The sequence below is a fragment of the Ptychodera flava genome, chromosome 11 (genome assembly GCF_041260155.1).
Source record: "Ptychodera flava strain L36383 chromosome 11, AS_Pfla_20210202, whole genome shotgun sequence".
Taxonomy (NCBI): domain Eukaryota; kingdom Metazoa; phylum Hemichordata; class Enteropneusta; family Ptychoderidae; genus Ptychodera; species Ptychodera flava.
In genome coordinates, this window is record NC_091938.1 from 43,660,448 (window position 1) to 43,674,133 (window position 13,686).

The 13,686-nt window shown below is 37.0% G+C and overlaps 2 protein-coding genes and 1 long non-coding RNA gene across 3 annotated transcripts in view; all 3 read right to left on the minus strand.

Annotated features, from left to right (window-relative positions):
- Positions 1–13,686, minus strand: part of LOC139144580 (ERO1-like protein beta) — a 306,244-nt gene that overhangs the window by 3,133 nt on the left and 289,425 nt on the right. The window lies entirely within an intron of this gene.
- On the minus strand, positions 678–5,615 carry LOC139144579 (uncharacterized). Its single transcript, XM_070715302.1, has 2 exons — positions 4,796–5,615; positions 678–2,468 (listed from the first exon to the last, which is right to left on the minus strand). Exons 1-2 carry the CDS (start codon positions 5,347–5,349, stop codon positions 1,604–1,606), a joined length of 1,419 nt encoding a protein of 472 aa, XP_070571403.1. The 5' UTR covers positions 5,350–5,615; the 3' UTR covers positions 678–1,603.
- LOC139144585 (uncharacterized) lies at positions 5,989–10,830 on the minus strand. Its single transcript, XR_011554811.1, has 3 exons — positions 10,688–10,830; positions 10,312–10,371; positions 5,989–8,583 (listed from the first exon to the last, which is right to left on the minus strand). It is a non-coding gene; the product is annotated as an uncharacterized lncRNA (long non-coding RNA).

Consider the following 13,686-nt stretch of genomic DNA (forward strand, 5'->3'; position numbering starts at 1 on the left):
TTTTCACTGTACAGTAATTTTGTCAATTTTTGTTTATGGTAATCCATATCTTGTGCAACAATACAGTATAGGTAGTTAACTCAATTTACCACTACTTTCACATAGATGATATTCTACAGAGACTTAATTTTCATTATTTTTGTAGAAGACAGTATATATGCATACCAGATTACCTGAACAAACATGCAAACTGTGAAATGCAGTTACATTTACCAGCTAATAGATCATAACAATATACTGTGTCATTAATTCTACACATAAATGAAACTATCTTTTCTGTAAAAAGTATTCTTTAATTAATATTTCACTCTAGAATATAAAGAATTTCATGTACAACGTAATGATTTGCTCAGTATCTAGAGAATTACATTATGATAGCTTCAAGTGTAAAAGGGTAAGAAAACACCTAGGATAAAAATTAAATTTGGATGATGCTATAATTTTTCAATATTTGGTGCAATTATGTACACAATAAGGAAATGACATTTATTTTGTTTGATCACCAATTCAAAAGTTAAAAAAAGTAATTTAGTTCACATAGTATAAGCTAGCTTTTTACATGTTTTTATAGTTCAAGTGACAAAATCAATTTATATATGATTGATATCAGAAAGATGTACAGAATTCTCATACATTAATATGTTTCAAAATGTACAACAAGTATTTATCTTTAGCCAACTGTAATCACTTTGCTTTTTAACAATAAATGTACAATTTTTTACAAATAGATCAAATAAAACTCTGCTCACAATTTTTTATTTTAATTTCATAGGATATCTTTACAAAGTATGACACTGCAATGAAAAAAAAACAAATTTTTGGACATACACAGCTCAGTTCTTTTATTCTAAAAATATAAAGTATCAAACAAAACACATTCATGTAAGTTCCCAAAGTTGTCTGCTGTCAACATATTTATCACACTTTCACGATATTGCACAACAACACACTTCGGAAAGTGAAGTATAGCATGAACAAAACTAAACATAATTTGCACAAAACATTGTCGTCAATGTCTTTACCTGCAGCTACTTGGGGAAACATGATGTTTTTAATATATTTTATGAGAGACAGCTTATCATCTAAACTTAAGATACATGTACAACAACTTATCTTTTTCATTTAAACCATCCTCACTGGAGCCAAAAGTACCCAGAAGGTCATTTATGTTAATATTAATTATGTCATACCAGTATATTGATGGTGCAAATACAGCGATCTGATTGTTTGAGACGCGAAAAGAACCGAGGTATATTGGGTGATATACCACGGCTGGCATACGCGTGAGCTCTCAGCTTGAGCAAAACTCCGTTTATGACGTTCAACTCCAGAATTTCAATATACTGTTATGATATAATAGCAATAAAGCACACCCAGCGACGGTATACCACTTGATTTTGACCAGTTCACTTCATATATGCACTCGCGATAGCTCGTGCATATATGTCGTGAACTGTTCAAAATCTCGTGGTATACCATCGCTGGGTGTGCTTTATTGCTTAAATGAAGTAGGGCTCAGATTACAGCCCTGTTTAACTCCAACTTTTGATTGATTACAGCATCATGAGTTCAACCAGGCAATCAATATATGATAATCAAATGGCTAAACAGCTTCCATTTCTACATCTTCATGTGAGGAACAAGACCAGCATGTACATGAATTTTTACAAACAGAACAACATAAATGCTTTGGTGAATCTGATGGAGGCTTTTCAAAATCAAAATAGCTCAATAAAAATTCTCGCAAGCAGGAAGTGGAATTTTGACAATATTGTCGCATAGCATTTGACATGTCCCTATTTGATGCAATATCACTGTTGTTATAGTACATCACTGCCCTTGCAAAATTACCATCCCTTCCTGCCCTACCTGTTTCCTGAAAATAAAACTCTACTGTCCTTGGCACCCCAATATGTATCACTTGTCTAACCTGCTGACAATCAAGACCCATACCCAAAGCTACAGTAGCAAAAACAACTCTGAGTGGAGACGAAGAATCAATGAGAGATGAAAGAATTTCAGTCTTCATAGCTTCAGTTTGTGGAGCATGATACTGATTGAATAAACGGTGTTTAGGAAGAGGTAATGAATTGATTGGTTGATACTGATCTTTGCCAAGAATGTGATCAAATAATACATATGCATATCCACACCATTCTAATGGAAGATAAATAAAAGTCAAAGGAAAATCCAACTTTCTTAACTTCAAATCTTCAGCAATTGGTGATAAAACTGCGCTGTAACTGTCCTTGCCCCTTAAATTTGGAAGACGCTGATACTTCTCATAGATGATATTGGGTCGGTCTGGGTTTTCCCTGATCCTCACAGGATTTCGCAGGCAGAGTGAAGAAATAATACCCTCTTCGTACTTCCGAGTAGCAGTAGCCGTCAATGCTAAATGAGGTACATCCGGAAACAAAGAGGCCAAAACGCAAAGCTGTGAGTAATCTGGACGAAACTCGTGTCCCCTGTGAAAATATTCAAAGAAAATTGATTTTTTGCATGATTTGAATGTTGAAATTGCTATTTCTTCACAAAAGCACCACCATGTTGTACAGACAATGCATGTATCTTCAAGTATCAATACATATCAAGGAATGCAAGGAATGACCCAGTCACCCTTCTTAACAATATCAAATCTTACACCCTATAAGCCATTATGGGTGGAGAAACTGCTAAATTTTTGGGTGTTTTTTAGACTGAATACATACCAAGCTTTTGGAAATAGTTTGTGAATATGAAACAAAAATTAATTACATTAGCCTTAATGTTTGGTGCAATAAAATTCTGTAAAATCCAACAACTGATCAAAGTCATTCACACATGCTACAAAAGTAAGTCCCCTGTCACGTACAGTATTACAGCAAAGAATTACAACACTTAAAGGGATATAGTCGTCGGAACTGCGCTCAAAGGTTGTATGGGACCCATACGACCCATGGCAACAATGTATCCAAGCACAATAGTGATTGATGACAGTTAAAACATGGTCTGTCATAATCTATCATCGTATAATTTAAATGTTGCAGGTATGATGATGAGGTGCATCTTCACATCGTGCACGAAATACATTGTTTGTAAACAAGAAACTCGCACAGGCGCAGTTCCGACGACTATATCCCTTTAAGTGCTGGTCAGTTTCTGCAGCCTGGAGAAAAGATTCCAGGGGATATTTTCTCTATTTTTTATTTTGATGGCGAGGGGGTCACCGTGTTTGGAAATGGTCAGTATGGGACAAGATGTCAGTGTGTTTTGTGTGTGACAATGGCATACCAGTACATGCCTATATAAAGTACATAAAATGCATTATAAATTGTATCATCCAGTTGAAGATTTCAGTGCACCCTTCAAGTATATAATTACAGTGAAGATATCAAAATCTTGTATGCACATTGCACTCCTCAAGTTGCAATCTGCTCTTTATATGATAAAAGTCTACATCCCATTTTGTGTTGATGTGTGAACTCAGTATGATAAATTGACATTCACATATAGAACAAATGAAAAACATCACAGGACATTTTTCATTTCTATGGATACACCTAAAGGGGAAGATCTGTCTTTCTCCATGTATTTGGTTTTCAAATTAAAGATGGGTATCTCATAACTCTGCTGATATCATAGGTAAGTTGGGACGGTCAGTACAAAGTATTGAAGAAGATATTTCACAAGTTTTTAAATCTTATTTTACCTTTGGCATTGAGGTTGGGGACCACCCTGTTTTCAAAAGTTGGCATATGAGAGTTGCCCTGGTTTCTTTTCTCCAAAGACTAAGATCAAGCAATTTTGTATGTGACCACCCCCTTCCCCAAGGCAGAAGAAACTAACTAGTCCAGAACTAAGGGACCGTCTCAGATTGTCGCAGAAGTTCAAAAAGCGAAATTTATTCGTTTAGGGGGGGGAGGGGGTTTGACCTCCATTCAATTAGTGAACTTCGCTTTCGCACTTTTATTTTGTGATCACAAGTTTTCGTGTGTTTATTTTAAATTAAAGAAAAACTGCACACTCGTGCCAACAAATTTGTAACTGTTTCCATCTCGTTTGTGCCCCAAACACAATTTACCGATAGGAACATTGTACCCAAACATTTCATTCATCAAAATATACAAAGACAAAAAGTATCATTTTTTTAAAATGTGCTATTTATAAGCGTCTGCTCTAACCACTAGATGTCTTTATTCTCACTTGTTATGCACCTGGTCATAGTCGTTTTAATATGATTGAACATGTCTCGGCACCCTTGTCAATTTTTTTCGCTTATTTACCGCCCCTACCAAGTACAAATTGCGTGTTCACAAAGACAAACAACAGCACAAGAGATGCAAAAAGGGAAAGTAAAATAAAATGAAACTTTTATGCGGTAAAATGCCATGTTAGTACTCAAATCTGATCGTTTAATTGTAATGTGGCAAGGGGAATATGTGTTTAGTAGCTATAGCAAAATGCAACATTGTACTCTCAGGCAGACATGAACATTTCGCACTTTTGAAGTTTCGTTTAGGGGGAGGGGGGAGGGGGTTTTGATCTAAACGAAGAAATTTCGTTTCTTGAACTTCTGCGACAATCTGAGACAGTCCCTAACCAGTCCAGAATGAGGGCAACATAATCATGCCACTGAAGCATTTATTTTTCAACATCAATGTCATAAACAATTGACCCTTACACAACATCCCTGACGTCTTTATATTGTACTTGTGTTAATGAGTGTGCCTCTGGCTGTCAAATTGTCTATCAACCTAGTACTAATACTAATAGCACTATCTCAGCATACATTATGTAAGTTACATATACTTACCAGTCAATGCAACAGTGTGCTTCATCTACTGCGACGGCTACTAACTTTTCTTTGAAGCGCTTCCGTAAAAGGAACCTCCGCCCTTCCTTACTCGAGACTATTGCTTCTGGATGTGCATATAAAACATGAACATCTTCGGTTTCTGAGAACGCAAAGACTCCATCCCTCTTCAGTTCAACATCCGGAGCTTCAGACTCGTCTGCACCACTACCTGAATGGGCACTTGGCTTGAAATTTACATCTAGCATTGCCGCTGCCATCCCCCGTGCCATCCCCCGTGCTCTCAGTTTTTTCACTTGCTCGAAAATTAGAGAGTTTAAGGGGGAGATGACAAGAACTGTTCTTACTGTGTTGACGTCACGGTGCTTCAGAGCAAAAATATATGGAAGTAGCTGGAAAATTACAGATTTGCCATATCCCGTGGGTAAGACCACTAGCGCATCTTGACCCTCGTAAACACTACTCAGTGCAGCTATTTGTTTCTCATGGAGATGTAACTGGGGCTCGGGAGAGAAACGGCGTGTCTCAATATCCAAAGCGGTCTCGAAATCCATACTGACATTAATTGAAGGTCACTGGAAGTTTGCACGCTTCTACTATAGTATGTCTACTATAGTATGCTGAGATGTGACGGTCAGCCACCATCGACAGCTGCATCAGGAGTGATAATTCTCAAATCACTCTCTCTCACTGTGAATCCACAAATCACGGTCCCTCCACAAAAGGAGGGACCGTGCACAAATGTATCAAAATCAACTCAACATACCTGTCTGCGTACCACCGTACGTTTGAAAACTGAGCTAGTTCCCAAAATTTTGACACTTACCTTCAAATTTATGATCATACAATCTGTTCTTCATGCATTTAGGGACTGGTCAGTTTCTTCGGCCTGGGGGGGGGGGCGGTGGATTATTTTTTGCCGACGTCAAAAAGTGGCTGACCCCCCCTATTCCAAATTTTGAAAACAGGGTGACCCCCCCCTATTCCAAATTTCGAAAACAGGGTGACCCCCCCCCCCGGCGCGCGACATAGGTAAAACAAAAGGTGGACATAATATATATATATATATATTATATATATATATATATATATATATATATATATATATATATATATATATATATATATATATATATATATTATTATTTTACATTTTACATATATTTATATTTTAAATAGTCATTCTATGTTTTAATGAAATTGTTGACATGTCAGTTGTAAGATAGGAATTTCAAAGTGTCAATCTTAAAGTTTGAATACAGTACATTTTGAATGAGCTGTATTTTGAATGAGCTGTGAATGTATTTCACACTTTCTATGCTTAACCAGATGTCCTGAACTGTTGTACAGAAATGGATGTCAATCATTAATATCAAAGAGGAAAAAGCAGTGAATCAAAAACTTTGATGGGTGTTAAGACTAATGCCAACCATATAATTAAATCTCTTGAGGAGCCATAAAGAGCTTTTTTAGCCAAATCTGATGTGTACAGTGTCTGATAGGACCTTTTCTTGTAACATTAAAAACCATAAAAGCACAGCTAATAATTGCAAAAACTGCCTTTTTTAACTGTTATTTTGTTCATAAAAAAGCATCTTTCTACAGGAAACCTGTGACACAAAGGAAAATAATTGCATCAATGAGAAGGAAAGATATCTTGTCATTTTCTATCTCTAAAATAAGTCACTGTATCAAATATATATTGTGAAATATTTGTGCATGTTGCTTTCTCATACTGAATTCTCATAGAGAGAACAGAAAAGTATCAGGAATTTGTCATCCTTTTCATATGAAATGCAGATTTCATAATGGTACACTTTCACTTAGCAAACATCAAGATATCTCTGATTTAATAAAGTATGGCGCCCGAAGGGCGCGCCGAAAAATATAAAACATCCTGATATCTCTGATATATATGCCTTGTATATTAAAGTCATGCACCTGAAGGGCATGCTGAAAAATGTCTGATATATTAAAGTAATGAGCTTGAAGAGCATGCTGAAAAATATTGAACATACAGATATCTCTGATGTATGTATGCTTGATATGTTAAAGTTGGGCGTGCTGAAAAATATGACTGATTATTAAAGTTACGCGCCCAAGGGCGCGCCGAAAAATACAACTGAATGATGAAATTTGTGGCTGACACTAGCATTTTAGGCAATGATGAGCCCGTGTCAAAAATTCAAAAACACACTGACCCCCCCTATTGGGCATTTCAAAAACATGGTGACCCCCCCTATCACCAAAGTCAAAAACAGGGTGACCCCCCCATGAATCCACCGCCCCCCCCCAGGCTGAAGAAACTGACCAGTCCCTTACAAGAAAATGTCATCAAAATTGGGCCGAATATACAGGTAATACGATGGTACTATCAACGAATCCATGCTGGAATAATGCCAAGTTCGTACATGTCTATACGTCGTCTGCTGGCGGCCATTCCGAGGTGAACGCTGTCGACGAATCAGATAGTTTCCCTCACTTCGAACACGACTTCAGCAATGTCATTGGTCGCCCGAAGTGGATTTGGAGAGACGTTTTGACCGCGTCTCTGGAAAGCCAAAGGTCATAGACGGCGCCCTCTGGAGAGGCAATACAAAACCAGGAGAAGAAAGAACAGATAGAACGCGAAGGAAAGCTATTAGAAGACGCACAAGCAAGTCTGAAGGAGAAAATTGAGAAAATCAAAAAGAGAGAAGCGGCTGAGAGTTGCAAGGAATATATTAAGGAAAGAAAAGCTTGCCAGGACGAGGATGAGGTCATCGAACGTGAGATGGCCGAACGAAGGGAGAAAATTACTGAGATTAGGATGCGCAATGCACAGAGAAAAGAAGAGAGAGCTGCCCTCCAAAAGGATAGATCATTCGGAGATTATTTCGCTAAGCTCAAAGCCATGGCCAAGGAATGCGTGTGCGTAGCGTCCAACCAATTTATTGAAAATTGAAAATTGAAATCACCTTCAAAATGCAATTTTCATTTGAATGAAATAACAACCAATTTTTAATATTCGTTTTTGCAGACAAAATTTTTATTTTACCGATTTTTTGGTACGGTTTTCGCGGCCAATCAATTCCCAAAAATATTAAACAGCCTTTTGGCATAGAAAGCAACATTTGAAATGTTTCAAATAGAAAATTATTTTTCATTTTTATCTTCGTTAAAAAAAAACGATTGACGGCCCGTTTTAAATAAAGCTTCTGCTATTTCATTATTAGTGAAACATAATTCTGTTTCGCCTTCTTTATATTTTGAATCCGAAAAGCAATTTTCAGTAAACACAAATTAAGCTTTAATCAATTAATTGTGTTTCATTCATAAGATTTGAAGACACAAGTTCGGGTTTACTTTTATTGAACGTTCCTTGTTTCATATTTTGATTTTAATTCATTTTTTGAAAATGATGTTGCCATTCTCAACAAAGCATAAAAATAACTTCAAGTCTTCAACTTTATTCTATCTTAACATAACAAAAATGGTATTTCTTCCGATTTTTGTAAAATATAAAATATAGGATAATTTTGACATTTGAAGGAGAACAAAAATGATGAGAATCGAAACTCGTTAATACTAAATCATGTACAACTAATTTAAAATGAATTCGCTGTTCATTTTGTTACTTGCGAAAATTGGAAATTGAAAATGGTAAGTTTCAACCATTTTCATTTTTTTGAAAATGGTCGAAAAACGACTTACATGTTATTTCAATTTCTTTGCTGTTCCTGGCCCTCTACCGGTCAGTGGGCGAGCAGCGATGCGTGCGAGATTTTCGGCTTCCGTCAACGCAAGAACTGCGGTAAATTAAAATGGAGTTGTCTTCCTTAGTCTCTGAAGAGTTTATGCGGCAAATGGTTGTTTTTGTAGGTAAAACACACCGGGAGATAGCATGTACTTTGAAAGACTTGTTTCCTGTGATCATAATCTGTCAGGATTAAGCGAGAGATCAGTGCGCAGATTTTGTGAAATACTTGAAATTAAGCGACGCCACACGCCGAACAATGACCAATGATTAGGGAGCGTTCAGTTTTTACGGCCTGGGGGGGGGCCGGCAAAATCTTGTCGCCGGTGTTCAAAAAAATATAGACCCCCCCTGCATTTTTTGTGAAAAAATGATGACCCCCCTTTGTCAGACGAAAAAAATTGATGACCCCCCCCCCCCCCTGAAAAATAACCAAAACCCATATGTCAAATTTACCCGCATGGTTTGGATTTGAACTCCGGTACGCGGCGCACTTTATTCGATGCCAGTGCACAAACTTCTCAGCCACATCCATTGAAACGTCTGTTAATTAGGACGACTGTAAGGCAATTTTTAACTTCATTTCCATAGACAACTCATGTCCATGGACATTGTATAAAGTAAACTTTATCGGAGTGGTTCGCCAAAGGCAGCCCTCCGGTTAAGAGGGTCATGGGCCATTACGTAAAGTCAACTTTATTCTAGTGGGCCACCAAAGGTGGCATGCCGGTAAAGAGGGTCGATCATGGCTATTGCATAAAGTAGACTTTACTGGACAGGGCCGCTGAAGGCGCACGGCCATTACCATTATTCAGTGCGTGATCCCAGGGGTCCCTCAAAAATGTTTCTAATACAAGCCGCGGCTTCAATTGGGAATTTTACGGTAAGATTGCCGTGGGGTATTACATAAAGTCAATTTATTGTAGTGGGCCGCCAGAGGCGGCCCGCCGGTAAAGAGGGTCAATCATGGCCATTGCATGAAGTAAACCTAATTGGAGTGGGCCGCCAAAGGCGTCTGCCCTTAAGAGGGTCATGGGTAATACATAATGTATATTTATTGTAGTGGGCCGCCGAAGGCGGCCCGCCGGTAAAGAGGGTCGATCATGGCCATGGCATAAAGTGAACTTTATTGTTGGTATTATGTTTTTGAAAATGTGGTGACCCCCCCTTTCCTACCAGTGAAAAAGCGATGACCCCCCCTTTGCGGATTCCAAAATTATGATGACCCCCCCTGGAATTTGCCGGCCCCCCCCGGCCGTAAAAACTGAACGGTAACTTAGTACAACATATACTGTTAACATAACGAGCACTAGCAACGCTCAAAATATGCCCTTAAACAAAAATCCTTATAAGCGTCTAGAAACTCCGGTCGATGCTGGGTCATGTTAAATATAATATGACACCACACACCGGATCGCTCACTATAGTCAGTCAATAGAGTGGCTAACTCTCTGAACTCTCTCAATAACGAATCTGGCTTCTCCTCCTCGAGGACGAAGACGACTTCATCACACAACCAAGCGGAGGGGATACAAAACAAGAGAGCGACTGATGAAGGAACCCCATTTTTGGTTCCGAAACACCGTTAAGACGAATCACTCAATCAACAAACCGGTTTACCGGGAGGCTTATGATGAACAACGAAATAGATGCTTTACGAAATCGCAAAATAACGAAATGACAACATTTCCACAACCCCCAAATTTCTTCTTCAATAGTGGTTCAGGATGGTCCTACTTAAATTTGTAAATCTCAAATGTCCAATGGACCTGGTAATTACCTTGAATGAAAATGATTATTGGACCAGTTTAATGTCATATTGCAAAGCTGCTGTGGCTGTCTGAGAAAAAAGATGAAAGTTTTGATCAGATTAGACAAATGAACTAAACTTTCTCAAAATTTATTCAAAAATCTATAATGTATTTGATAGGTTTTGCCTGTTCAAATTGCTATCAAATGAACAGAACATACATGATCTGCAAGCCAATAATAATCATGTGTTCAGAACATTGAACTTTGACCCCTGACCTATGACATCATGCAAAGATTTACTGCATAGCAGCATTCAAAGTGTTGAGGTACACTTTCCTTGATATCACTTCAAACTCAAAATATAAATAGATGAATAAATTACAAAGACGCCCCTGTGCACTTACCAAAGCAAATATCCCTGTCTTCATACTGGTTTTGTCCACACTGCCCCAGGTATTTCGAGGTATCAAAAACGGAGGAGTGAGGGACAAAGTGCGGGACACGCAAACTGTAATTTATGGCACTCTGAGGGACGTCCCCTGTAACCTCCACAAATGTAATAATCTCCACAAATGTAATATCAACCACAATTGTAATAAAATCAACCACAAATGTAACAAAATAGTCAACCATAAATGTAACAACCCGCAACCACAAATGTAATAAACAAATTAACCATAAATGTAATAAAACTCAACCATAAATGTAATAAACTTGAACTTGCATATGTGATCATTTGTTTATCAATGCCCTGAGTAAATGATAACTTTAATAAGACTAGTGTAATGTTATTGCATACTTTCCTGAAACTAGGTTTCCTTTCCGAAACACAGAATAGAATACTTTGAGATCGCTATCAGAAAACGGCGAGGTACTGATCAAACCGTTAGATAATGGAAGTGGAACAGCAGTTCTAGACACTGATAATTACATAATAAGGAAGCGTCAAAATAACTCGTCAACCAGTGATACCACACAAAGTTTATGACAGATGACTCAGAACAAATAACAGAGAAACATAAAACCTTATAACAGAAACTTACGACACAAAACATGTTGACGAGAACATATATTTCAATCTAGTAAACATAGGGCCAAAGTCCCTGAAGCTACTATAGACATGGATACAAAATTAAGTATTTCCTGACTGTATGAAATGATCTCACTAAGGTCATCCTAGGGACATGTAAACCAAATATTAAAGCTGTCTGACCAGCGGTTTTAAAAAAACAAGCGACTCAACAGTTGACAGAGCTCTGCTGTGTTCTGTAGAGAATAACCTTTTGTGACACATGTATTGATGAAGAAGGTGGATATCTTTGATAGCTCATTTCAGGATGGCCTGACCAAAAATGGAAAAAAATTCCCTAAAAATACAGATTTGCATATTTCATGAGACTATATTAGTATATAGCAAATAAACGAGAGTTAATTACATTCTAATTAAAGTAAACAAGACTTGCTTAAATCAAGATTTACGTCATAATAAAACAGCATATCTGTCAGGTTATAAAGAATCTTCAGCTGGTTATCTTTTAATATGAGTATTTTCATCCTATTAACCAAGCACATTTTAACTTTCAAATTAACATTGTAAGTAAGTTCTGTTGAATCAGTTGAGGGCAGATCGTCCATGTAGCCGACACGAACACGAAGTGTCTGTTACCGGCTACCAAAAACTATGAAAAATAGTAAAGAATGAGCTACAAAATCACTATCAGTTTTAAGTTGCAGGTAGAATAAGTCTGTGCCTTTGTAAAAAATACTATAAAAATAGTAGAAAGTGAAGAACCAGCTGAAAGTTAGTTGAGGAGACCTTGACCGCATATCATTTGCATCTCATTGTCGGCTACATGGACTGTGTGCCCAGTTGAGACTGTACGTACTCAGAGAAAGCACACTGAAGAGACAAATGTTTGTAACTTAAGAAGTTCAAGGTCATAAAAAGCATTATAAGGAATCATGTTACAATTTCATTGCACTGTTTACACAGATTGCATAATTGCTATAAATAGCACGAGGAATCTTACAGCTCAGCTTTACCATAAAAACCCTATCACTTTGACCACTCTTTTAATTGACCACTCTATTTTTTTCCTCAAAAAGTAATCTTATTTTATCCTTACCAAGTCAACCATAAATGGAAATTAGAACTTTCTCTATCTCTATTTATTTGACCACCCTATCATGACAAACTATTATGAGCAATTTCTTTTAGATAACATAAATGGTGGTTCAGAATATATCAAAGTTGGGATTCAGGAAAGTTGCCTTTACATGTTTTAATCCTCCAAGATGGTAAGCATTTCACTATGAACTGTCAAAAAAAGTTGAACTTTCTGATAATTCCACACTAAAATTATTTTGGCTTTGATGATTTCCTAATTAATTCAATTATTTAAAATAATATTATTTTTTTCTGGGTGAATTGATAGGGTTTATACAGTACAAGAATTACATACAATGTAAGTCAAATTTTGACCAAAAATGACAAAAAAATTCCTTAAAAATACACATTTGCATATTTCATCACAATTTGAACAAATCTCAGTTGGGTTAACCCTAGGGACCTGTATACCAAATAACAAAGCTGTCTGACCAGCGGTTATGAAGAAGAAGATTTTTTACCAAAAACACCTTTTTTGGCATTAATTTGCTTATTTTCAACAATATCAAAAAATTAAAAAAAATAGTTTCTCAAAATCATATTTTTCATCTACACAACAAATATCAAATCAGTAAGTACTGCGGTTCTCAAGATATTTGAGTGGACGGACGCCTCACAAACGGACATACATACATACATACATACATACATACATACATACATACATACAGACTGACGCCGGACGCCGGACGGATACCCATCCCAATAGCTTCCATAGACTATAGTCTATAGTAGCTAAAAAACAATACGAACACTACCTTGAACACAGTAGAACAAAATTAGACATCCTGGCATCCCTAGTGAAGGAACAAACTTTAAGTGGGACAACATAGGAATACAGACAATCTATCGATTATTCCACACAATTTATCCACTGAAGACGAATTTGAGGCAATTGATTAAGAAAGTACGGCAATTTTCGAAAAAACGGCGTTAAAGGATCGTAGTGTTATACAGTCTTCCCCACTCTGGAGTAGAGACTGCACTGACGTTCAGATTACAGCTGTGTCTCGCCATGCCAATCAGTTCTGTACACAAAACAGGGAAACGTAAAATACACTTTCAAATATGCAAAACACACTAAACGCAAACAATTAAGAAATGAATAATGTGTGGAGTTGCTTTCCTTATTACATAGATAAATATTTATGGGCTAATTCCTCAATTTCAACGACAAAATAGATTTATTACATTTATGGTTGACAAGTATTACATTTATGGGTGATTTTTTTATTA